General features: G+C 45.2%; 1 protein-coding gene across 1 annotated transcript in view; it reads right to left on the minus strand.

Annotated features, from left to right (window-relative positions):
* LOC134207482 (uncharacterized) overlaps positions 1-26,228 on the minus strand; it is a 288,199-nt gene that overhangs the window by 97,452 nt on the left and 164,519 nt on the right. Inside the window, exon 3 of the mRNA XM_062683196.1 lies at positions 17,644-17,769. Coding sequence (XP_062539180.1) covers positions 17,644-17,769 — 126 coding nt within the window. The remainder of the gene's footprint in view (positions 1-17,643; positions 17,770-26,228) is intronic.

Consider the following 26,228-nt stretch of genomic DNA (forward strand, 5'->3'; position numbering starts at 1 on the left):
AAGTTACCATTAGAGTGTGTCAATCGGTAAGCAGCAAGCCATGACTCGGTCTCTTCTTGTCAGATCTCCTTGGCTTGCACACGCACCGATGGAGAGCTGCTGTCATCGCTTTCCACATACAATCCCAGGCTGTGACATGATCAACATCACTTTCTATGATGAATCCTCGATCAATGCTTCACCATAACTTCCATCCTTTTCGTGGTATTGTTTGGATGCAGAGGTATTGTCGTTCTGAAGTAGCAACAATAACCACAAACTAACACTCCGTTCCTTTCCCAACTGACTGTGAGGACTTGGCCGAGGCCGTTATTGATCTACATTTGTGAGATACTGAAACGTGCACTTCCAGAATAGGTGATAAAGCCCAACCTCTATTTACCTGGATCGTAGTGCAATTGGCACCAGTTTTGATTAATCACGGAGTAGCATAGCAACCATTGATATCAATATAAGGTTTGCTAAGCTAAGCTAAGATTTTTTTTCTCTGTTCCTATTTCGAAGACATTTTACTCGAAATTTAAATAAATTCTGTTTAAAATTCGATGTTTGGAGAATTTGTGTACGAAAGGTAGTGTCTAAAATTTGAAAAGTATAGGTCCCAAATTCGGAGAAAACATGTCCCAAATTTTGTGTATTTCTGTTTAAAATTCGGAGAATTTGTGTACCGCCATCGGGGGTGACAATGGGTCAGGGGGGTGAGAATGGGTCATCGCTCTCACCGGCAATCTGGAGGTCGTACAGCAAAATCGTCTCTTATATTTTAGTCTACTTGCCCTAAGATACATTCAATCTATTCTACAAGCATTCTAAGTAGTTGTAACAGTGACCCATTCTCACCCCCATTTGACCCGACGACGGTACGGTTTGTTATTTCGAAAATCTTTCAGTCAAATGGTAAAAATGTTAGCGGGGTTTATATGTTCAAACCTCCAAACAAATGTTTTTTTCGAATTTGTATGTGCCAAAATTTTAAACAGAATTTGCAAGGTTTCAATACAGAACTGTATTGAAATTTGCCATTCGCTGGTCGGGTGATAGTTACACTCCATACAATGAGAAAAATTAGAGCAACATGCTTAATCAGACTAACCACTTATGACGGGGAGCAGTTGTTCAACTTACAGTGCTCAAAAGCGGTGTAAAGCACGTGCATCTGGCGAAACGAACGGAATTGTTATCAGTTTATGATAAACAACACAACGAGAATAAAATTGTTCCGTAGCTGTTTAGCTGGCGCAATATGAAGATCGGAATTATTCTACGAAAGCCAACAACGATGCTTTATCTGCTAACAGTTTTTAACTTGTACGATGATAACGAATGTTGTGGCGAAACAGTAGGGGAGACTGGGTAGACTTGATCCCCTTTTCTGATTTCCGATGTATCACAGCCAAAAATAAATAAACATACGCGATTTCCACACAGACTCTCTAAGAAATATAGTATTTAACTTGACTGATGTATGACAGTCCTCAAATTATTGTTTATATTGACACACAATCGATTTTTTTTAGAGTGTGGTCATAAATCCACTTTTAAAATATTCGGGGGAAATTGATCCCTCTCCAAGAACTTGCTTTGATAATTAGAAAGGTGCTCTCAGATTTTTTAAATATTTTGACTTCAAAATACGCGGAATTTTTGAACTGCTGTGCTTAACATGAACGATTTTTGTTATTGAATTCGACAGCACATGCAATTTTATAATTTGACTTGATCCCCTTTCTATGAAATCTACGCAATAAATATTTTTTCCTGCCGACCCTTTATCAAATCTGTCAAACCTACAAAAAAATTAAGCCTGAGAACAGATTTATATTTTTTTTGAATTTTTTCGCCAAATTTTTGTATTGGTGACAAATGGAAGATCAAGTGTCCCCATATTTAGGCAATAACTTCAAATCCAAATATCCTAAAATTTTGATGGAATGTTGACATTTTCATCAGTACAGATCATTAACCATATTTATGGCTTTTTAATGTGAAAAATCGAAAGCATTTAATCATTGTTATGAAAAGTTGTTCAAATTTTGCGTGGCCAAATAAAAAATCTATTGGAAGGTCAAAACATACAAACCGCCCTACAGAATAAATAAGTTTGTCAATCAAAAAAATAACTCACCACATAAAGGTCATTTGTCTAGAGGATCTGTACTAAAAAATACGCTAGAACAAAACTACTTTAGTTCTCGATAAAACAGGGGGTGATCAAGTCTCCCAGGGGATCAAGTCTACCCACCTTCCCCTAATACGATGATGTTTGCAAATTTGTAGCGAGTTCTGTATTCTAGGATTGATTCTGGGAATTGGGGATGGATTCTAAGCGGAATCCGTGTGCATAACCCGTCTGCGGTCTTATCATGAAAAAGCTGGTAGATAAGTTGCCAGCTGCGAACAAAGTGGTGACTGATGTGCCATAGCGTTCCCATTTGGAAATTCCCTTCCTTTGTGAACTTTATTGAAAATTTCATTAGTATTTCTCCCGTGACTCACGTGACAGATTTCACCAGGCATTCTTATCCTACTTATCCTATGAAAATACATTCGGCAATTCCTTTAAAAAAAATATTTAGAATTTCAGCCAAATCAATTTACAGTTTGCATAGTTTTCAGCTGCACCAGCGACCAGAATATTTAAGCATTATTTCAATTATAATTGGATGCTAAGCTCTAGACAGATTTCTTGCCATTCTCGTTTAATGAAACGATTTTTTTGGGGAATGGTGATAGGAGAAGAAATATCTTTTAATTCCGGTGCCTTTATGGTTTATGAACCTCACTCAATCTCGTTACCTGGCAGCGAATGAGCTTGTAGCCTGCGTCACTTGACGCTTAAACGAAAGTTTTTCACGTCCACCGCAGGAAAAAAATCGAATTGAATTTGTCGTTTACGACACATTTCCCTATTACCCAGCCTCAGTGCAATCTTGCATACGCGGGGCTCCGGATCCCTTCGTTATCTTTATTGGCCCTCGGGGGGTCAAGGTCGTAAAGACTGGCGTCGTTCTCCTCTTCGCTAGCTTTGCGTGGCAAAGTCACACTGTTGCTACTGCCAAGAGCACGGCCATATGTCCCATGTGGGATCGGTGGATGCAAGCGAAGAAATGGAAGTAGTAAAATGAGACATCTATTACCTCTCCTCTGGGCCGGTGTCGTTCGTCAATGTGATTGGCCATAACACCGCACCCCAGAGGGACTCGATTGACAGCCGCGCGCTGCGTTCCGTTAAACGCCAGGTACACTGTCAATTCAGTTTTGTGTTTGCCAATTTCGCCCCACTCCAAGTCGATGAGGTGCATTGCGATGAAGGCAAACCGTACCACAACTTATCGCGAACCCCCTGACTGGCTGGCGGGCTGGTGGAATGGTGCCCTTCGTACTTGTAGTAGGTATATACTATCGCTGGCTGGTATCGCTGTATGACTATGAACATAATACGACATTATTGGCTGGAGACTGAATTTATCGATCGTTAAGTCGCCGACAGTGGGCTAATAAAATATGGAACATAAATACTGCTGCGCCTCGATTCCGCCCTCTCCTCTGTAATCAACGTTAGGCAGCGTTCCATTTACTCGGTGGGAAGCCGATCATGTGTTGAAGACAGTGCCGCCGTCGCCGCTGTCATACCAACAGCGATTGAATGAGCCCTCTCGTTGCGTTGCGGGGCGGCTGCGAGTGTTGTTGATAGGGTCGGGTCATATTTCCTTATCACGAGCATTATCCTAAATATTAACTGCCATGTGCAATCGATGGAATTGTGGGCCACATTGCGTACGTTTGGTTGGGAGTCGGCCGATGCCGGAGCGCAAATAATCTGCCATTCGATTGGGAAACGACACACAAACGGTCTAATTTTATCGTTTCGTGCCAAATTGGAAACCACTCATTTTTCGTCGTTTTGGAAGATCTTCATAAATCCGACAAAGGACAAATCAAAGTATGCTTATTGCTTATGAAGGCGCGTGTCACATGTGTCATGTTTATTGGCTGGTCAGCACGTGAGATCGAATATCTTCAGGAAACAGCAGATATCACGCCAAAATCGAGATACGACGACAAAGACGACGAAGACATAGAATATTGACTCTTGGTGAATTGATATTCTTCTGACGAACGTGTCGCGAATATTAATTGAAATGAGAAAGTTATTGGTTTTCCTTTGCACGTTGGTCGAGCAGATTTACGGCTTGCACATCCAGCACCGTAATAAGCACAGATGAGAAGCTATCCACCAGGGGATCATTCTTTTTTTTGCTTTTCATTTTGGCTTGTTTTTATGTTGTGGATGATGGACATGTATTCCCACACTTCGGCATCAAGTTGGGGCGTAAAAGTTCAGAGCTTTGGTTATATTATGATGAACGAGTACGGACCATAAAATCAAGCACCAGGTCACTCAGAGATTCTTCACGGCACGGTACGTTTGACAACTCATATATCGTTGACGCAGCCTTGGCGTATGTCGTTTTTTTTTGTGTGGATGAAAAACAGAAAATTTAAATAAGCATGTCGCATACTTAAATGCTGTTAAAAGGTTACACCCAACCAAAGATATTTAAGTACAAGATAGTCCACTGTTCAATATCCCATACCGCCATTTGGCGTATGGCGTATGGGAACAGTCTCCGATAGCAGCGACAACTTGTGATTCAAAGTTGAAACATTTTTTGAAAAATGATCCACAATAACGCTTTTCTTCTTGCGGGCGTCCCACCAATGCAGAGGAATAAACTCTTGAAGGCGGGCACTATGCAAAATTGTGATCATTCCGATCCACAATAACACTTTTCTTCTTGCGACCGTCCTACCAACGCAGAGAAAGAAGCTCTTGAATGCGCGCGTCCCATCACGCAGAATTGTAATTATTCCGAGCTACAATAACACTATTCTTCTTGTGGGCGTCCCACCAACGCAGAGGAAGAAACTCTTGAATGCGCGCGTCCCATCACGCAGAATTGTGATCATTTCGAGCTACAATAACACTATTCTTCTTGCGGGCGTCCCACCAACGCAGAGGAAGAAACTCTCGAGTGCGGGCGTCCCTCCATGCAAAATTGTGATCATTCCGATCCACAATAACACTTTTCTTCTTGCGGGCGTCCCACCTACGCAGAGGATGAAACTCTTGAATGCGGGCGTCCCACCACGCAGAATTGTAATCATTCGGATCCACAATAACACTTTTCTTCTTGCCGGCGTCCCATCAACGCAGATGAAGAAACTCTCGAGTGCGGGCGTCCCTCCATGCAAAATGGTGATAATTCCGATCCACAATAACAGTTTTCTTCTTGCGAACGTCTTACCAACTCAGAGGAAAAAGTCCTTGAATGCGCGCGTCCCGTCACGCAGAATTGTGCTCATTTCGAGCTACAATAACACTATTCTCCTTGCGGGCGTCCCACCAACGCAGAGGAAGAAACTCTCGAGTGCAGGCGTCTCACCACGCAGAATTGAGATCATTCCGATCCACAATCACACTTTTCTTTTTGCGGGCGTCCCGGCTCGGAAGCCTCCTTTCAAGAGGCTCTGAAGCGTCCTTTCAAGAGGCTCGGAAGCCTCCTTTCAAGAGGCCTCGGAAGCCTCCTTTCAAGAGGCTCAGAAGCCTCCTTTCAAGAGGCTCAGAAGCCTCCTTTCAAGAGGCTCAGAGCCTCCTTTCAAGAGGCTCAGAAGCCTCCTTTCAAGAGAGCTCAGGAAGCCTCCTTTCAAGAGGCTCAGGCCTCCTTTCAAGAGGCTCAGAAGCTTCCTTTCAAGGGGCTCAGAAGCCTCCTTTCAAGAGGCTCAGGCCTCCTTTCAAGAGGTTCGGAAGTCTATTTTCACGAAGCTCGGAAGCCTCCTTTCAAGAATCTCAGAAGCCTCCTTCCATGAAACTCGGAAGCCTTCTTTCAAGAGGCTCAGAGCCTCCTTTCAAAAGGCTCAGAGCCTCCTTTCAAAAGGCTCAGAAGCCTCCTTTCAAAGGCTCAGAAGCCTCCTTTCAAGAGGCTCAGGCCTCCTTTCAAGAGGCTCAGGCCTCCTTTCAAGAGGCTCAGAGCCTCCCTTCAAGAGGCTTGGAAGCGTACTTTCAAGAGGCTCAGATGCCTCCTTTCAAGAGGCTCAAAAGCCTCCTTTCAAGAGGCTCAGAGCCTCCTTTCAAGAGGCTCAGAAGCCTCCTTTCAAGAGGCTCAGAGCCTCCTTTCAAGAGGCCTCAAGCCTCCTTTCAAGAGGCTCAGAAGCCTCCTTTCAAGAGGCTCAGAAGCCTCCTTTCAAGAGGCTCAAGCCTCCTTCAAGAGGCTCAGAAGCCTCCCTTCAAGAGGCTCAGAAGCCCCCTTTCAAAAGGCTCAGAAGCCTCCTTTCAATATTAATGCTCAGGAAGCCTTTTTCAAGAGGCTCGGAAGCCTCCTTTCAAGAGGCTCGGAAGCCTCCTTTCAAGAGGCTCGGAAGCCTCCTTTCAAGGGGCTCGGAAACCTCCTTTCAAAAGGCTCGGAAGCCTCCTTTCGATATTAATGCTCGGAAGCCTTCTTTCAAGAGGCTCAGAAGCCTCCTTTCAAGGGCTCAGAAGCCTCCTTTCAAGAGGCTCAGAAGCCTCCTTTCAAGAGGCTCAGAGCCTCCTTTCAAGAGGCTCAGAGCCTCCTTTCAAGAGGCTCAGGCCTCCTTTCAAAAGGCTCAGAAGCCTCCTTTCAAGAGGCTCAGAGCCTCCTTTCAAGAGGCTCAGAAGCCTCCTTTCAAGAGGCTCAGAAGCCTCCTTTCAAGAGGCTCAGAAGCCTCCTTTCAAGAGGCTCAGGCCTCCTTTCAAGAGGCTCAGAAGCCTCCTTTCAAGAGGCTCAGGCCTCCTTTCAAGAGGCTCAGGCCTCCTTTCAAGAGGCTCAGAAGCCTCCTTTCAAGAGGCTCAGAAGCCTTCATGCAAGAGGCTCAGAAGCCTCCTTTCAAGAGGCTCAGAAGCCTCCTTTCAAGAGGCTCAGAAGCCTCCTTTCAAGGCTCAGAAGCCTCCTTTCAAAAGGCTCAGATGCCTCCTTTCAAAAGGCCTCAGATGCCTCCATTCAAGAGGCTCAGCTTCTGAAGCCTCCTTCAAGAGGCTCAAGCCTCCTTTCAAGAGGCCTCAGAAGCCTCCTTTCAAGAAGCTCAGAGCCTCCTTTCAAGAAGCTCAGAAGCCTCCTTTCAAGAGGCTCAGAAGCCTCCTTTCAAGAGGCTCAGAGCCTCCTTTCAAGAGGCTCAGAAGCCTCCTTTCAAGAGACTCAGAAGCCTCCTTTCAAGAGGCTCCAGGCCTCCTTTCAAGAGGCTCAGGCCTCCTTTCAAGAGGCTCAGAAGCCTCCTTTCAAGAGGCTCAGGCCTCCTTTCAAGAGGCTCGGAAGCCTCCTTTCAAGAGGCTCGGAAGCCTCCTTTCAAGAGGCTCGGAAGCCTCCTTTCAAGAGGCTCGGATGCCTCCATTCAAGAGGCTCGAAAGCTTCGGAAGCCTCCTTCAAGAGGCTCGGAAGCTTCCTTTCAAGAGGCTCGGAGGCCTCCTTTCAAGAGGTTTGGAAGCCTCCTTTCAAGAAGCTCAGGAAGCCTCCTTTCAAGAGGCTCAGAGCCTCCTTTCAAGAGGCTCAGGCCTCCTTTCAAGAGGCTCAGAGCCTCCTTTCAAGAGGCTCAGGCCTCCTTTCAAGAGGCTCAGGCCTCCTTTCAAGAGGCTCAGGCCTCCTTTCAAAAGGCTCAGAAGCCTCCTTTCAAGAGGCTCAGAAGCCTCCTTTCAAGAGGCTCAGAAGCCTCCTTTCAAGAGGCTCAGAAGCCTCCTTTCAAGAGGCTCAGAAGCCTCCTTTCAAGAGGCTCAGAAGCCTCCTTTCAAGAGGCTCAGAAGCCTCCTTTCAAGAGGCTCAGAGGCCTTCATGCAAGAGGCTCAGAGGCCTTCATGCAAGAGGCTCAGAAGCCTCATTTCAAGAGGCTCAGAAGCCTCCTTTCAAGAGGCTAAGAAGTCTCCTTTCAAGAGGCTCAGAAGCCTCCTTTCAAGAGGCTCAGAAGCCTCCATTCAAGAGGCTCAGAAGCCTCCTTTCAAAAGGCTCAGATGCCTCCATTCAAGAGGCTCAAGCTTCAAGCCTCCTTTCAAGAGGCTCAGAAGCCTCCTTTCAAGAGGCTCAGAAGCCTCCTTTCAAGAAGCTCAGGAAGCCTCCTTTCAAGAAGCTCCAGCCTCCTTTCAAGAGGCTCAGGCCTCCTTTCAAGAGGCTCAGAAGCCTCCTTTCAAGAGGCTCAGGCCTCCTTTTATGAGGCTCGGAAGCCTCCTTTCAAGAGGCTCAGAAGCCTCCTTTCAAGAGGCTCAGAAGCCTCCTTTCAAGAGGCTCAGAAGCCTCCTTTCAAGAGGCTCAGAAGCCTCCTTTCAAGAGGCTCAGAAGCCTCCTTTCAAGAGGCTCAGAAGCCTCCTTTCAAGAGGCTCAGAAGCCTCCTTTCAAGAGGCTCAGAAGCCTCCATTCAAGAGGCTCAGAAGCCTCCTTTCAAGAGGCTCAGAAGCCTCCTTTCAAGAGGCTCAGAAGCCTCCTTTCAAGAGGCTCAGAAGCCTCCTTTCAAGAGGCTCGGAAGCCTCCTTTCAAGAGGCTCGGAAGCCTATTTTCAAGACGCTCGGAAGCCTCCTTTCAAGAGGCTCGGAAGCCTCCATTCAAGAGGCTCGAAAGCTTCGGAAGCCTCCTTCAAGAGGCTCGGAAGCCTCCTTTCAAGAGGCTCGGAAGTCTCCTTTCAAGAGGCTCGGAAGCCTCCTTTCAAGTGGCTCGGAAGCCTCCTTTCAAGAGGCTCGGAAGCCTCCTTTCAAGAGGCTCGGAAGCCTCCTTTCAAGAGGCTCGGAAGCCTCCTTTCAAGAGTCTCAAGCCTCCTTTCAAGAGGCTCAGAAGCCTCCTTTCAAGAGGCTCAGAAGCCTCCTTTCAAGAGGCTCAGGAAGCCTCCTTTCAAGAGGCTCAGAAGCCTCCTTTCAAGAGGCTCAGAAGCCTCCTTTCAAGAGGCTCAGAAGCCTCCTTTCAAGAGCTCAAGCCTCCTTTCAAGAGGCTCAGAAGCCTCCTTTCAAGAGGCTCAGAAGCCTCCTTTCAAGAGGCTCAGGAAGCCTCCTTTCAAGAGGCTCAGGCCTCCTTTCAAGAGGCTCAGAAGCCTCCTTTCAAGAGGCTCAGAGCCTCCTTTCAAGAGGCTCAGAAGCCTCCATTCAAGAGGCTCAGCTTCAGAAGCCTCCTTCAAGAGGCTCAGAAGCCTCCTTTCAAGAGGCTCAGAAGCCTCCTTTAAGAGGCTCAGAGCCTCCTTTCAAGAGGCTCAAGCCTCCTTTCAAGAGGCTCGGAAGCCTCCTTTCAAGAGGCTCGGAAGCCTTCATTCAAGAGGCTCGGAAGCCTCCTTTCAAGAGGCTCGGAAGCCTCCTTTCAAGAGGCTCGGAAGCCTCCTTTCAAGAGGCTCGGAAGCCTCCTTTCAAGAGGCTCGGATGCCTCCATTCAAGAGGCTCGAAAGCTTCGGAAGCCTCCTTCAAGAGGCTCGGAAGCTTCCTTTCAAGAGGCTCGGAAGCCTCCTTTCAAGAGGTTTGGAAGCCTCCTTTCAAGAAGCTCGGAAGCCTCCTTTCAAGAGGCTCGGAAGCCTCCTTTCAAGAGGCTCGGAAGCCTCCTTTCAAGAGGCTCGGAAGCCTCCTTTCAAGAGGCTCGGAAGCCTCCTTTCAAGAGGCTCGGAAGCCTCCTTTCAAGAGGCTCAGAGCCTCCTTTCAAGAGCTCAGGCCTCCTTTCAAGAGGCTCAGAAGCCTCCTTTCAAGAGCTCAGAAGCCTCCTTTCAAGAGGCTCAGGCCTCCTTTCAAGAGGCTCAGAAGCCTCCTTTCAAGAGGCTCAGAAGCCTTCATTCAAGAGGCTCAGAAGCCTTCATTCAAGAGGCTCAGGCCTCCTTTCAAGAGGCTCAGAAGCCTCCTTTCAAGAGGCCTCAGAAGCCTCCTTTCAAGAGGCTCAGAGCCTCCTTTCAAAAGGCTCAGATGCCTCCTTTCAAAAGGCTCAGATGCCTCCATTCAAGAGGCTCAAGCTTCAGGCCTCCTTCAAGAGGCTCAGAGCCTCCTTTCAAGAGGCTCAGAAGCCTCCTTTCAAGAAGCTCAGGCCTCCTTTCAAGAAGCTCAGAAGCCTCCTTTCAAGAGGCTCAGGCCTCCTTTCAAGAGGCTCAGAAGCCTCCTTTCAAGAGGCTCAGAAGCCTCCTTTCAAGAGGCTCAGAAGCCTCCTTTCAAGAGGCTCAGAAGCCTCCTTTCAAGAGGCTCAGAGCCTCCTTTCAAGAGGCTCAGAGCCTCCTTTCAAGAGGCTCAGAAGCCTCCTTTCAAGAGGCTCAGAAGCCTCCTTTCAAGAGGCTCAGAGCCTCCTTTCAAGAGGCTCAGAAGCCTCCTTTCAAGAGGCTCAGAGCCTCCTTTCAAGAGGCTCAGAAGCCTCCTTTCAAGAGCTCAGAAGCCTCCTTTCAAGAGGCTCAAGCCTCCTTTCAAGAGGCTCAGAAGCCTCCTTTCAAGAGGCTCAGAAGCCTCCTTTCAAGAGGCTCAGAAGCCTCCTTTCAAGAGGCTCAGAAGCCTCCTTTCAAGAGGCTCAGAAGCCTTCATTCAAGAGGCTCCAGAAGCCTCCTTTCAAGAGGCTCAGGAAGCCTCCTTTCAAGAGGCTCAGAAGCCTCCTTTCAAGAGGCTCAAGCCTCCTTTCAAGAAGGCTCAGAAGCCTCCTTTCAAGAGGCTCAGAAGCCTCCTTTCAAGAGGCTCAGAAGCCTATTTTCAAGACGCTCAGAAGCCTCCTTTCAAGAGGCTCAGATGCCTCCATTCAAGAGGCTCAAGCTTCAGGAAGCCTCCTTCAAGAGAGGCTCAGGAAGCCTCCTTTCAAGAGGCTCAGAGTGTCCTCCTTTCAAAAGGCTCAGAAGCCTCCTTTCCAAGTGGCTCAGAAGCCTCCTTTCAAGAGGCTCAGAGCCTCCTTTCAAGAGGCTCAGAAGCCTCCTTTCAAGAGGCTCAGAGCCTCCTTTCAAGAGCTCAGAACCCTCCTTTCAAGAGGCTCAAAGCCTCCTTTCAAGAGGCTCAGAAGCCTCCTTTCAAGAGGCTCAGGCCTCCTTTCAAGAGCTCAGCCTCCTTTCAAGAGGCTCAGGAAGCCTCCTTTCAAGAGGCTCAGAAGCCTCCTTTCAAGAGGCTCAGGCCTCCTTTCAAGAGGCTCAGAGCCTCCATTCAAGAGGCTCAAGCTTCAGAAGCCTCCTTCAAGAGGCTCGGAAGCCTCCTTTCAAGAGGCTCAGAGCCTCCTTTAAGAGGCTCAGGAAGCCTCCTTTCAAGAGCTCAGAGCCTTCATTCAAGAGGCTCAAGCCTCCTTTCAAGAGGCTCGAGCCTCCTTTCAAGAGGCTCAGAAGCCTCCTTTCAAGAGGCTCAGGCCTCCTTTCAAGAGAGCTCAAGCCTCCTTTCAAGAGGCTCAGAAGCCTTCATTCAAGAGGCTCAGAAGCCTTCATTCAAGAGGCTCAGAAGCCTCCTTTCAAGAGGCCCAGGAGCCTTTTCCAAGAGGCCCGGAAGCCTCCTTTCTAGAGGCTCAGGCCTCCTTTCAAGAGGCTCAGAGCCTCCTTTCAAGAGGCTCAGGAAGCCTCCTTTCAAGAGCTCAGAAGCCTCCTTTCAAGAGCTCAGAAGCCTCCTTTCAAGAGGCTCAGAAGCCTCCTTTCAAGAGGCTCAGAAGCCTCCTTTCAAGAGGCTCAGAAGCCTCCTTTCAAGAGGCTCAGAAGCCTCCTTTCAAGAGGCTCAGAAGCCTCCTTTCAAGAGGCTCAGAAGCCTCCTTTCAGAGGCTCAGAGCCTCCTTTCAAGAGGCTCAGAAGCCTCCTTTCAAGAGCTCAGAGCCTTCATTCAAGAGGCTCAGGCCTCCTTTCAAGAGGCTCAGAAGCCTCCTTTCAAGAGGCTCAGAAGCCTTCTTTCAAGAGGCTCGGAAGCCTCCTTTCAAGAGGCTCGGAAGCCTCCTTTCAAGAGGCTCGGAAGCCTCCTTTCAAGAGGCTCGGAAGCCTCCTTTCAAGAGGCTCGGAAACCTCCTTTCAAGAGGTTCGGAAGCCTCCATTCAAGAGGGTCAGAAGCCTTCATTCAAGAGGCTCAGAAGCCTTCATTCAAGAGGCTCAGAAACCTTCATTCATGAGGCTCGAAAGCCTCCTTTCAAGAGGCTCGGAAGCCTCCTTTCAAGAGACTCGGAAACCTCCTTTCAAGAGGCTCGGAAGCCTCCTTTCAAGAGGCTCGGAAGCCTCCTTTCAAGAGGCTCGGAAGCCTCCTTTCAAGAGGCTCGGAAGCCTCCTTTCAAGAGGCTCGGAAGCCTCCTTTCAAGAGGCTCGGAAGCCTCCTTTCAAGAAACTCACAAACCTCCTTTCAAGAGGCTCGGAAGCCTCCTTTCAAAAGGCTCGGAAGCCTCCTTTCAAGAGCTCAGAAGCCTCCTTTCAAGAGGCTCAGAGCCTTCATTCAAGAGGCTCAGAAGCCTCCTTTCAAGAGGCTCAGAAGCCTCCTTTCAAGAGGCTCAGGCCTCCTTTCAAGAGGCTCAGAAGCCTCCTTTCAAGAGGCTCAGAAGCCTCCTTTCAAGAGGCTCAGAAGCCTCCTTTCAAGAGGCTCAGAAGCCTCCTTTCAAGAGGCTCAGAAGCCTCCTTTCAAGAGCTCAGAAGCCTCCTTTCAAGAGGCTCAGGCCTCCTTTCAAGAGGCTCAGAAGCCTCCTTTCAAGAGGCTCAGAGCCTCCTTTCAAGAGGCCTCAGAGCCTCCTTTCAAGAGGCTCAGAAGCCTCCTTTCAAGAGGCTCAGAAGCCTCCTTTCAAGAGGCTCAGAAGCCTCCTTTCAAGAGGCTCAGAAGCCTCCTTTCAAGAGAGGCTCAAGCCTCCTTTCAAGAGGCTCAGAGCCTCCTTTCAAGAGGCTCAGGCCTCCTTTCAAGAGGCTCAGAAGCCTCCTTTCAAGAGGCTCAGGAAGCCTCCTTTCAAGAGGCTCAGAAGCCTCCTTTCAAGAGGCTCAGAGCCTCCCTTTCAAGAGGCTCAGAAGCCTCCTTTCAAGAGGCTCAGAGCCTCCTTTCAAGAGGCTCAGAGCCTCCTTTCAAGAGGCTCAGAGCCTTCATTCAAGAGCTCAGAAGCCTTCATTCAGAGGCTCAGAGCCTCCTTTCAAGAGGCTCAGAAGCCTCCTTTCAAGAGGCTCAGAGCCTCCTTTCAAGAGGCTCAGAAGCCTCCTTTCAAGAGCTCAGAAGCCTCCTTTCAAGAGGCTCAGAAGCCTCCTTTCAAGAGGCTCAGAAGCCTCCTTTCAAGAGGCTCAGAGCCTCCTTTCAAGAGGCTCAGAGCCTCCTTTCAAGAGGCTCAGAGCCTCCTTTCAAGAGGCTCAGGAAGCCTCCTTTCAAGAGGCTCAGAAGCCTCCTTTCAAGAGGCTCAGAAGCCTCCTTTCAAGAGGCTCAGGCCTCCTTTCAAGAGGCTCAGAAGCCTCCTTTCAAGAGGCTCAGAGCCTCCTTTCAAGAGGCTCAGAAGCCTCCTTTCAAGAGGCTCAGAGCCTCCTTTCAAGAGGCTCAGAAGCCTCCTTTCAAGAGGCTCAGAAGCCTCCTTTCAAGAGGCTCAGAGCCTCCTTTCAAGAGAGCTCAGAAGCCTCCTTTCAAGAGGCTCAGAGCCTCCTTTCAAGAGGCTCAGAAGCTTCCTTTCAATATGCTCAGAAGCATCCTTTCAAGAGGCTCAGAAGCCTTCATTCAAGAGGCTCAGAAGCCTCCTTTCAAGAGGCTCAGAAGACTTCTTTCAAGAGGCTCAGAAGCGTTCATTCAAAAGGCTCACAAGCCTCTTTTCGAGAGGCTCGAAAGTCTCCTTTCAAGAGGCTCGAAAGCCTCCTTTCAAGAGGCTCAGAAGCCTTCTTTCAAGAGGCTCAGGCCTCCTTTCAAGAGCTCAGAAGCCTCCTTTCAAGAGGCTCAGGCCTCCTTTCAAGAGGCTCAGAGCCTCCTTTCAAGAGGCTCAGAGCCTCCTTTCAAGAGGCTCAGAAGCCTCCTTTCAAGAGGCTCAAGCCTCCTTTCAAGAGCTCAGAGCCTCCTTTCAAGAGGCTCAGAAGCCTCCTTTCAAGAGGCTCAGAAGCCTCCTTTCAAGAGGCTCAGAGCCTCCTTTCAAGAGGCTCAGAAGCCTCCTTTCAAGAGGCTCAGAAGCCTCCTTTCAAGAGAGCTCAGGAAGCCTCCTTTCAAGAGCTCAGAAGCCTCCTTTCAAGAGGCTCAGGCCTCCTTTCAAGAGGCTCAGAAGCCTCCTTTCAAGAGGCTCAGGCCTCCTTTCAGAGGCTCAGAAGCCTCCTTTCAAGAGGCTCAGAAGCCTCCTTTCAAGAGGCTCAGAGCCTCCTTTCAAGAGGCTCAGAAGCCTCCTTTCAAGAGGCTCAGGAAGCCTCCTTTCAAGAGCTCAGAAGCCTCCTTTCAAGAGGCTCAGAAGCCTCCTTTCAAGAGGCTCAGAAGCCTCCTTTCAAGAGGCTCAGGAAGCCTCCTTTCAAGAGCTCAGAAGCCTCCTTTCAAGAGGCTCAGAAGCCTCCTTTCAAGAGGCTCAAGCCTCCTTTCAAGAGGCTCAGGAAGCCTCCTTTCAAGAGCTCAGAGCCTCCTTTCAAGAGGCCTCAAGCCTCCTTTCAAGAGGCTCAGAAGCCTCCTTTCAAGAGCTCAGGAAGCCTCCTTTCAAGAGGCTCGAGCCTCCTTTCAAGAGGCTCAGAAGCCTCCTTTCAAGAGGCCTCAGAGCCTCCTTTCAAGAGGCTCAGAAGCCTCCTTTCAAGAGGCTCAGAGCCTCCTTTCAAGAGGCTCAGAAGCCTCCTTTCAAGAGGCTCAGAAGCCTCCTTTCAAGAGGCTCAAGCCTCCTTTCAAGAGGCTCAGAAGCCTCCTTTCAAGAGCTCAGATGCCTCCTTTCAAGAGGCTCAGGCCTCCTTTCAAGAGGCTCAGAGCCTCCTTTCAAGAGGCTCAGAAGCCTCCTTTCAAGAGGCTCAGAAGCCTCCTTTCAAGAGGCTCAGAGCCTCCTTTCAAGAGGCTCAGGCCTCCTTTCAAGAGGCTCAGAAGCCTCCTTTCAAGAGCTCAGAGCCTCCTTTCAAGAGCTCAGAGCCTCCTTTCAAGAGGCTCAGAGCCTCCTTTCAAGAGGCTCAGAAGCCTCCTTTCAAGAGGCTCAGAGCCTCCTTTCAAGAGGCTCAGAAGCCTCCTTTCAAGAGGCTCAGAGCCTCCTTTCAAGAGGCTCAGAGCCTCCTTTCAAGAGGCTCAGAAGCCTCCTTTCAAGAGGCTCAGAAGCCTCCTTTCAAGAGGCTCAGAAGCCTCCTTTCAAGAGGCTCAGAAGCCTCCTTTCAAGAGGCTCAGAAGCCTCCTTTCAAGAGGCTCAGAAGCCTCCTTTCAAGAGGCTCAGAAGCCTCCTTTCAAGAGGCTCAGAGCCTCCTTTCAAGAGGCTCAGAGCCTCCTTTCAAGAGGCTCAGAAGCCTCCTTTCAAGAGGCTCAGAGCCTCCTTTCAAGAGGCTCAGAAGCCTCCTTTCAAGAGGCTCAGAAGCCTCCTTTCAAGAGGCTCAGAAGCCTCCTTTCAAGAGGCTCAGAAGCCTCCTTTCAAGAGGCTCAGAAGCCTCCTTTCAAGAGGCTCAGAAGCCTCCTTTCAAGAGGCTCAGAAGCCTCCTTTCAAGAGGCTCAGAGCCTCCTTTCAAGAGGCTCAGAGCCTCCTTTCAAGAGGCTCAGAAGCCTCCTTTCAAGAGGCTCAGGCCTCCTTTCAAGAGGCTCAGAAGCCTCCTTTCAAGAGAGGCTCAGAAGCCTCCTTTCAAGAGGCCTCAGAGCCTCCTTTCAAGAGGCTCAGGCCTCCTTTCAAGAGGCTCAGAAGCCTCCTTTCAAGAGGCTCAGGAAGCCTCCTTTCAAGAGGCTCAGAAGCCTCCTTTCAAGAGGCTCAGAAGCCTCCTTTCAAGAGGCTCAGAAGCCTCCTTTCAAGAGGCTCAGAGCCTCCTTTCAAGAGGCTCAGAAGCCTCCTTTCAAGAGGCTCAGGCCTCCTTTCAAGAGGCCTCAGAAGCCTCCTTTCAAGAGGCTCAGAAGCCTCCTTTCAAGAGGCTCAGAAGCCTCCTTTCAAGAGGCTCAGGAAGCCTCCTTTCAAGAGGCTCAGAAGCCTCCTTTCAAGAGGCTCAGAAGCCTCCTTCAAGAGGCTCAGAAGCCTCCTTTCAAGAGGCCTCAGAAGCCTCCTTTCAAGAGGCCTCAGAAGCCTCCTTTCAAGAGGCTCAGAGCCTCCTTTCAAGAGGCTCAGAAGCCTCCTTTCAAGAGGCTCAGAAGCCTCCTTTCAAGAGGCTCAGAGCTCCTTTCAAGAGGCTCAAGCCTCCTTTCAAGAGGCTCAGAAGCCTCCTTTCAAAGAGCTCAGAGCCTCCTTTCAAGAGGCTCAGAAGCCTCCTTTCAAGAGGCTCAGGCCTCCTTTCAAGAGGCTCAGAAGCCTCCTTTCAAGAGGCTCAGAAGCCTCCTTTCAAGAGGCTCAGGAAGCCTCCTTTCAAGAGGCTCAGAAGCCTCCTTTCAAGAGCTCAGAAGCCTCCTTTCAAGAGGCTCAGGAAGCCTCCTTTCAAGAGGCTCAGTAGCCCCCTTTCAAGCGGCTCAGAAGCCTCCAGTCAAGAGGCTCAGAAGCCTCCTGTCAAGAGGCTCCGAAGCCTCCTTCCAAGAGGCTCAGAAGCCTCCTTCCAAGAGGCGCAGAAGCCTCCTTTCAAGAGGCTCGGAAGCCTCATTTCAAGAGGCTCGGAAGCCTCATTTCAAGAGGCTCGGAAGCCTCCTTTCAAGAGGCTCGGAAGCCTCCTTTCAAGAGCCTCGGAAGCCTCCTTTCAAGAGGAGTGTTCACGATTTTTAAAAAGTGAAGTGAAAATCAGTTAAGAAAAAAAAACCAAAGTCCTACGTAAAAAACGATATTTATCACCTATTATTGAGGATCTGTCTCATTTCGCGAATTAAACTTAAAAGTGACAGTCTCAAAATTAAAAAATCACCCGGTAATAAAAATGGCTGGTGTTACCCAGCAATACCAATAAGACATCATTCAAAAATGATTCGGTATCTGTTAAAATAATCTTGTTCTGCGATAATTATTGAACAATCACTTTTAAGTTTAATTTGAGTTTAATTCTTCAAATGAGATAGAACTGAGAATATCTCCAAAGTCACCATGCGTTATGTTTTTTCTCCGGCGAAATATAGGTAAATAATTAACATACAACGAACAGGAATGATGGATCGTTATTTCGAGGTAGGATCTTTATAGAGAGATTTTAGTCTTTCATTCTTTATCCGGTGTACTAACTTTTGCCACCATTCAAAGGTATCAAAGTGTAGTATCAATATCCAACTTATCGATTCCCATCACGGGGTTCTGAAATCCCATCTTAAGCAGCTGTTTCCAAAGCCGCCGGAGAACAGTTCTCTCGATTAGTCATACGTGCTCCAACTCTATAACAAATAAAGTTACCACAGTTGAACAGTTGTTTGAACAATTTCTGATCCAAAATACCGGAACCGGCTCACGACACAAATGCTCGAATAATATCGAATCCCATTTGTGTCATGCCAAACCGCAATCAATCAATCCGGAAGTGCGCACTCATTCGCTCATTGATACGAGCACGAATAGGCAGAGCAACCGATCCATTTATTTGCTCCGCCATATAACGAAATGCTTATCCAAATAGGTAAATGCTGCTTATTAAAGCGCACAACCCCACCATCATCATCGGATCTTGAAGAAAAGCCCCCCAATTGGTTCGGTGTTTCGTTTCACTTACAGTTGTTTGCTCCTCGCCTCGGCCCTCGCTTCGAACATCATAATCGAGAGGGGTCCATCGGGGGGCCGCAGCTCCCGCGACGTCCGTATGTAGAGATAGCCGAGCAGCGTCATCGGGCCGCAGTACCTGGAAGGACAAGGAAAAATACCGAAACGGTTAGTGTCATTAATTCGGTGGAAATAAAATGGCAGTTGTCGGCTTCAATTAGGAAAATGTTTGTTGCACGGCATTCGATGACGACGGGTGCGTGCGTGGGCGTTGAATGCGTGAAGACAAAGAGCTTTCCCCGGATGGACAATGGTGAATGAGGAAATTGTTTCACATCTTATGGAGTGAAGGAAAAAATTCGTTTCTCATTCCGATTGTCATGCTGAGCTTATGAAAGGAACACGAATTGCTGGAACTACTCAATGGAATGGGATCTTTTTTATTCTTCTCAATGCAAGATGATGAAAATAGATAGGTTTACATGTTTATAACTATGTTCTTATAACTTCTAATAACAAGCTTCAAAGTTCAAAGCAACAAACTTCAAAGAACTCAAGAAATCGCAAGCAAAAGGCACTAAACATTTACAAAAATCATAACAGTAATAAAAATTTATTATTTTACTTGCACTTATGCACTATTGCGCTATCAGTGACGCTTTTGAAAAAAGATCAAATATTTCCATTCAGAAGCATAAAGAAATTCCGTACAGAAGCTCAAAAAGGTTCTTCTCAAAAGCAGAAAAGGATTCCGTTCGGAAACCCAAAAGAATGTCAATTGAAAGCCCAAAATAATTATGTGCAGAAACTCAAAAGAAGTAAGTTGAGAAGGCCAAAACCACTTTCGTGGTCGAAACGTTGAGATAACAATCAAAATTATCGTTCGATTAAATACCAAGACTGCATAGCCGTAACGTAGCATAATTACCCCGATCAGTCGAACTCCCATTGCAATAAAAAATGTGCCGTTCGGAAGCTTGGAAGGATTCCGTTCAGAGGCTCAAAATAATTCCATTCGGAAACCCAAAAGAATATCGTTGAAGAGCCTGAAAGGATTCCGCTCGGAAGCCCAACTAATTCCGTCCAAAACTCGTAAAAACCGTTCAGAACCCCAACAAGTTTTCCTTTCGAAAGCTTAAAAGGATTTCGTTCGGAAACCCAAAATATTTTTTTTTGTCTTTATTTAGGAGACTTTCAGCCCGAGGCTGGCTCGTCTCCGGAATAAACCCAAAATAATTTCATTCAGAAAACCCAAAAGAGTGTCGTTCAGAAACTCAGAAGAATTCCGTTCAGAAGCTTAAGCTCTGAACGCAATAGAACGGAACGGCGAAGGTAACGGCAAGATTGGACAGCAAGCCCATATATTTTCTGTAAAATCCTACCTTTACTGTCGCCGTTTCGTTCCATTGCGTTCGGGCCTTTGAAAGGGCTTTCAAGGTTCAGAAACCCAAAAGAAATCCGTTCGGAAGCCCAAAATAATGTCTTTGACTGCTCTAAAGAATTCCATTTCAAAATTAAGAATATTTTAATTGGAAAGCCCAAAAACGTTCCATTCAGATGATCAAATCAATTCCGTTTGGAAGCACGAAAAATACCATTTGTAAACCCGAAATAATTCCGTTCGGAAGCCCAAAAAGATTCTGTGCGGAAGCCCAAAAGCATTTCCAATCGAAATCCCAAAAGAACGTCGTTGGGGATCCCAAAATTAAGCCCAAATAGTTCGTTCGGAAACGCAAAAGAATTCCGTTCGGAAACTCAAAAGAAAAAAGCTGAGAAGCCCCAAAATGTTCCGTTCGGAAGCTTGGAAAAATTCCGTTCGAAAGATCGAAAACATTTCATTCGAAAACCCAAACGAATTCCGTTTAGAAGCTCAACATAATTCCGTTCGAAAACCGGAAAAAATATCGTTGAAGAGTCTGAAAAAATCCTTTCAGAAACTCATAAAAAATCCGTTTAGAAGCTTCTTTCGAGAGCTTCGAAAGATTTCTATAAAATAATTCCGTTCGGAAACCCAAAAGAATGTCGTTGGAGTGCACAAAAAAAAATCTCATTCGAAAGTTTAAATGATTCCATTCCGAAACTCAAAAAAAAATCCGTCCGGAAACACATAATCCTGCCATTACCGTCGCCGTTTCATTCCATCTCGTTCGGGCCTTTAAAAGGGCTTTCAAGGTTCAGAAGCCCAAAAGAAATCCGTTCGGAAACCCAAAATAATGTTGTTTGAGTTTGAAAGCCCAAAAATTCTCCATTCAGAAGATCATTATTTCCGTTAGAGAAACAAAAATCCAAACCGCAATAATTGCGTTCGGAAGCCCAAAACATTTCCATTCGAAAACCCAAAAGTCGTTGGAGATTCCAAAATTAAGTCCAAATAATTCCGTTCAGGAACTAAAAAAAATCCTTTCATAAGCCCAAAAAAGTTTCTTTGGAAAGCTCAAAATAGTTTCGTTCAAAAACACTAACGAATTCTGCTTTGAAGCCCAAATAATTACATTCGAAAAAAAAGTTCCGTTGGAAGTTTTCGAAGGATTCAGTTTGGAAGCCCAAAAGAATTCGATTCATAAACCCAAAATAACTCCATTCGGAAGCCCGAACGAAATTCCAAAACAACTCCATTCGAAAACCTAAATGAATAACGTTGGAGAGCCCAAAAAAGCTCAAAAAATAAAAAATAAAACTTTCAGAAGCCTAAAAAAGCCTTTCAGAAAGCTTAAATGGATTTCATACAGTAGCATAAACGAATTCCGTTCGGAAGCCCATGAGAAAGGCTTTTGAACTCCCAAAAGAATTCAAAATGTTCGGTTCGGAAGCCCTTGACAAATCCGTTCCGTACTGACAACAATTACATTCATATGCCCAAAGAATGTCAATCGACGGCCCACGAGTTGGCCGTTCGTAATCTAGAATAATTTTGTTCGGAAGGACAAAACAATTTCGTCCGTTTCGGAAAGAAAATCCGAATCTTGAAAGAAATTCTTCGATTTTCAAAAGAAATTCTCCGAACATCGAAAAAAAATTGGTTTAGAGCAGCGGTTCTCAACCTTTTTCTTGAGAGGTACCCCTTCGCACTTTTGCATTAATTGAGGTACCCCCTATTTTTTGCTGTAAATGAAAATAAGCGTAACTCACTAGATTAATGAAAAATTGACCTGAAAACTTATGGGATATATGGCTCTCCGTAAGTTGGGCTGAAATTTCCATTATTCCGTGAAACTTTCCAATTCAAATTAAGTTTATACACCAAACTTCCGAAAATCTTGAATGTAGGCTTCCGGGCATCTTGAAAGGAGGTTTCTGAACCTCTTGAATGGAGGGTTCCGAGCCCCTTTAAATGCGGGTTTTAAGCCTCTGAGCCTCTTAAAAGTTTTCTTCTAATGCTCTTGAAAGAATAATTCCGATCCCTTTGAAGGGAGCTTTCCGAGCCTCTTGAAAGGGGGCTTCTGAATTTCTTGAAAGTTGGCTTCTGAGCCTCTTGGTAAAAGGCCTCTGAGCCTCTTGAAGGGAGGCTTCCATGCCTCTTTAATTGCGGCTTTTGAGCCACTTAAAAGGAAGCTTCCTAGAATGTTGAAAGGACGCTTCTGAGACACTTGGAAGTGTTCTTCAAAGCCTCTTGAAAAAAGAATTCCGAGCTTCTTGAAGGAGGCTTCTCAGCCTCTTGAAAGAAGGCTTCCCAGCCTCTTGAAAGAAGGCTTCCGTGCCTCGTGAAAGGAGGCTCTTGAAAGGAGTCTTCTGGGCCTTTTAAAAGAAAGCTCCTGATTATCTTAAAAGGAGTCTTCCTAGCCAGAATGCCGGGCATCTTAAAAGGAGGCTTTCAGGGCTCTTGAGAGAAGGCTTCCTGGCCACTTGAAAGCAGGCTTCGGGGCCTTTTGAAAGGAGGCTTCTGGACTTCTTGAAAAGACGCTTCTGGGCCTCTTTAAAGGAGGCTTCCGGGCCTTTTGAAAGAGAGGCTTCTGGGCCTCTTGAAAGAAGGCTTCTGGGCCTCTCGAAAGGAGGCTTCCGGGCCTCTTGAAAGGAGGCTTCCGGGCCTCTTGAAAGGAGGCTTCCGGGCCTCTTGAAAGGAGGCTTCCGAGCCTCTTGAAAGGAGGCTTCCGGGCCTCTTGAAAGGAGGCTTCTGGCCTCTTGAAAGGAGGCTTCCGGGCCTCTTGAAAGGAGGCTTCCGGGCCTCTTGAAAGGAGGCTTCCGGGCCTCTTGAAAGGAGGCTTCCGGGCCTCTTGAAAGGAGGCTTCCAGGCCACTTGAAAGAAGGCTTCCGGGCCTCTTGAAAGGAGTGTCCCGAAACTTTTGAAAGAATGCTTCCGAGCCTTTCGAAAAGAGACTTCTGAACCTTTTGAAAAAAGGTTTTCAAACCTCTTGAAAGAAGGCTTCTGAACCTCTTGAAAGGAGACTGCCGAGTCTCGTGAAAGGAAGCTTCCGAAGCTGAAGAACATAGCAAACAGTTTTGAAAATTAAACGACGTGTAAAATTGCATTCCCATGACTGAATTTTAAATGTGAGAACAATTTAAATTAATTCGATTTAAAAGAACAGTAAGATCGATCGGGGGTTACGTTTATTTGCATGCGTAAAATATGTGCATGGAAATACATTAAAAAACAACATATTTTTATTTGTGAATGCTTCCGAGCTACTTGGAAGAAGGCTTCCGAGAAACGTATATGGAAGCTTTCAATATTTTTGCAACGTGGCAACCGAGTTATTCGAAAAAAAAAAATAGAAAGCCTTTCAAACGGAGGCTTCCGAACCTTTAGAATTTTTAATTTCATAATAATCAAAAATTCAAAGTTTTGTCCTTTTGATCTTTTGTTCCGCAGCCCCTCATACACTGTGCTGCTTGTTGAAGTATCAAAAGTATCAAAACTTTGTAAATGATTATTTTTTTTAAGGAAATTACTTTGAGCTTTTTAGTGGAATGTCTTCACTTATCATAAGACGAGTTTGTACCATTTCATTTAATAAACGTTTATAAATGAGTTTTGATTGGAATTACAGTACGCCCGCCATTACGGATATTTGTCAGAGGTACCCCCTGGGGACAGCGAAGGTACCCCCAAGGGTACATGTACCCCAGGTTGAGAACCGCTGAGTTTAGAGCTAAAAAGAGTTTTGTTCGAAAATTTGAAAAATATTCGTTTCGAAATTTAAATGGAATTCCGTCCGGAAGCCCAGATGAATATATTTTAAAAAGCCATATATGTAATTATGTTTGGGAGTTCAAAAGAATTCCATTCTAAAACATCAAAGAACAAGAGGCTCCAAATTTTGAGAGAAATTTTTCGATTTGGAAAAGAAATTTACCGAAATTCGAAAAAAAAATCTTGTAATTTGCCAAAAATTCTCTGAATGTCAAAACAAATTCCCCACATTTCGAAAAAATATTTCAATTTTCGAACGAAAAACTTCCGAATTTCGAACGAAATGCTCCAAATTTTGAAAGAATTGCTTCGAATTTCGAAAAAGAAGTCCCCGAATTTTCAAGGAAACTCTCCTATTATTAAAAGAAACTTTCAGATTTCCGGGAGACAAATTCTCCGAATTTCCGAAAATTGAGAAAGGAATTCTTCGGATTTCGGGAGAAAAATTTCCTGATTTGGAGTGAGGAAACTTTCTGAAAAATTCTATGAATTCTGGGAACGAACTTTTCTGAAATACAAAGTAATTCTTCGTATTTTGATTACATTTTTTTGAGATTTCTAGGAGGGATTTTTGGTGAGAGAAATTCAAAAAAATCGGGTGAGAAATTCTTCGAATTTCAGATAATTTTTTTTTGTCCGAATTTCAGGAGCGAACTTCTCTGAATTCCTGGAAACAAATCTTCTAGATTTGAATGAGATATTCTTGAGTTTCAAGAGAAGAAATTCAACGAATTTTGGGAGAGAAATTTTCCAAAATCCGGGAGAAAAATTCTTCGAATTTTGAAAGAGTTTTAAAAATGTTCCATTCGGAAGCTCAAATGAATTCCGTTAGAAAACCCAAAAGAATGTCATTGAAGGCCTATTCCGTTCGGAGGCCCAAATAATTCCGTTCAGAAACTCACAAAACATTAATTTAGAAGCACAAAAAAATACATTTTGAAAGTTTGGAAGATTTTCATTCGGAAGCCCAAATAATTCCGTACAGAAGTTCAAAAGCTTCCGAAAAAAAGTTACGTTGGAAAACTCAGTTTGGAAATTGAAAAGTATTCTCTTCGGAAGCCCAAACACGACTTTCTTTCAAAAGGATTCACAGTGATTAAAACCCCACCAAATCCAAAGGATTCCGTTCATCAACTCAAATAATTCCGTTTGAAAACCCGAAAGAATGCCGTTCAGAAGTTCAAATAATTTTGTTCCGAGACTCAAAAAAAAAATGTTCGGAAGCCCATGAATGTTCCATTTGGAACCCCAAAATCAATTCGTTTGGGAGCCCAAAAGAATGTCATTCAAGTGTCCAAAAGTATTCCTTACCAAAAAACTCAATAGAATTTCGTTTGAAAGCATAAAAACGTTCTGTTATAAACCCAAAAAAAAATGTTCGGAGGCCCAAACGAAAGTCCAAACTATTCCGTCCAGAAAATGGAAAGAATTACGTTCGAAAAAAAAGTTCCGTTGGGAGTGTCAGAAAGATTCCGTTCGGAAACTCAAAAGAACTCCATTCATAAGACTAAACAAAGTTCCTTAAGGAAGCTAAAAAGGATTTCGTACAGGAGCTCAACCGAATTCCCATAAGAGTGTCTTCCGAGCTCCAAAAAGAATTCAGTTCCGAAACTCAAAAGAAACCGTTCGAACGACTAAAAATATTCCGTTCCGCTCAAATGAATTCCGTTTGGAAGCCCAAAAAATTCCGTTTAGAAACTCAAAAGAATTCCGTTAAGAGGCCCACAGAATGTCTATGAAGGACCCAAAAGCATTATTTTTGGAATCTCAAATTATTTCGCTCGGAAGCTTCTCGCACAAAGTTTCATAAGTAACTGCCCGTCGAACACTTGCAATGCCTCGTGGGAGCTATCGTCGGTTTTCGCTTGCCCGTCGCTCTCTCGGGGCTCCTTCAAAGACTCTCTCTCTCGCGCTTATGTTTGTATAGGGGAAGATGGTGGAAAATGGTTTGATGATATCTCTACAGTTCAGAGGTCCAAAAGAATTTTGTTCGTTTCAAGAAAAATCTTCGAATTGCGAAAGACATCCCCCGATTTTCGAAAAAAAAAAATCCGAGTTTCAAAAAAAAATGTCCGAATTTCGAAAGAAATTCTCCATAATTCGGAACTTCGAACTTCGAAAGAAACTCTCCTATTTTCTAAAAAATAATCGATGAGTACAAGAGAGAAATTTTCCGAATTCTGGAAGAGAAATTCTCCAAGTTTCGGGAAAGAAATTTGGTTCTAGTCAGAAGTTCAAAAGAAATTAGTTTGGAGCTAAGAAGAATTTCGTTCGAAAACTTGAAAAAATATATCCGTTCGAGAATTTAAATTGAAGTCCGTTCTGAAGTCCAGATGTCATTTAAAAACTCAAATAATTCAGCTTGAAAAATTTCTTTCAAGAATCGATGAGTTTCTTTCGAAATTCTCGGAGATTTTTTTTTTCGAAATTCGTGGATTTTTTCGGAATTCAGAGAATCTCAGAAATTTGGATAATTTCTTCTTAAGTTGGAAGAATTTCTTTTAAAATTCGGAAAACTATCTTAAAAATTCGGTGAATGTCGTTCGAAATTCGATGAATTTCTTTCAAAATTCGGAAGATTTCTCTCGAAAGATTTAAAAATTGTTTTCAAAATTGGAAGATTTTTTTTTCGTTAATTGAAGATTATTTTCGAAATTCACCACTTGTTTCGAAATTCTGAGAATTTTTGGCGAAGTTAAGAGATTTTTGGTAAATTAAGTCTGAAATCAATTTCTCTCAAAATTAGGAGAATTTCATCCGAAATCCATTATTCCAAGTGTCTTAATGTTTTTTTAAGCTTCCGAGCGGAAAAATTTTGGCTTTTAATTAACATTCATTTGGACATCACTCCATTCTGAATGGAATTCAATTTGCTAGTATGGATATATAATTTTAAAGTTTCCGAAAGATTTTTTTAATTCGAATTTCGGGAGAAATTCTTAGAATTTCGAAAGAAGTTCTTCAAATTTCGAAATAAATTCACCGAATTTCAAAAAAAAATCTCCGAATTTAAAAATAAATCTCAGAATTTCGAAATAAATTCTTCAAATTTGATATTCTCGTAATCTCAAAAAAAGTAAAAGGTCGTATCAAAGCCACGACGTAGAATTACATATAATGCGATAGTGGATTCGAAATTCGAAATCAACATTTTGTGCATATTCATGCCGGATGGGCAATAGCCGAAATGTAGGCAATTTACTGCAAAAGTAAAATTTCAACACCGCCTGACGAAATTAAATTTTTCAATAGTGAAATGCATTGAACCAATTGTTTACAATAGTTGTATAAAATCTTGGAGAGTTTAATGATCGATGCATACCAAAATCTCCAGAATCCGTTGAAAAACGGCTGAGTTATTGGCTTCTACTTCCTGACCACGTCTCGTGAGGGTCCCAAATTTGAAACTTTTATATGACCCCCCTATCTTACCGAAAGACGTAATTCTACGTCAAAAAATCTGAAAA

This window comes from Armigeres subalbatus, chromosome 1 (genome assembly GCF_024139115.2).
Source record: "Armigeres subalbatus isolate Guangzhou_Male chromosome 1, GZ_Asu_2, whole genome shotgun sequence".
Taxonomy (NCBI): domain Eukaryota; kingdom Metazoa; phylum Arthropoda; class Insecta; order Diptera; family Culicidae; genus Armigeres; species Armigeres subalbatus.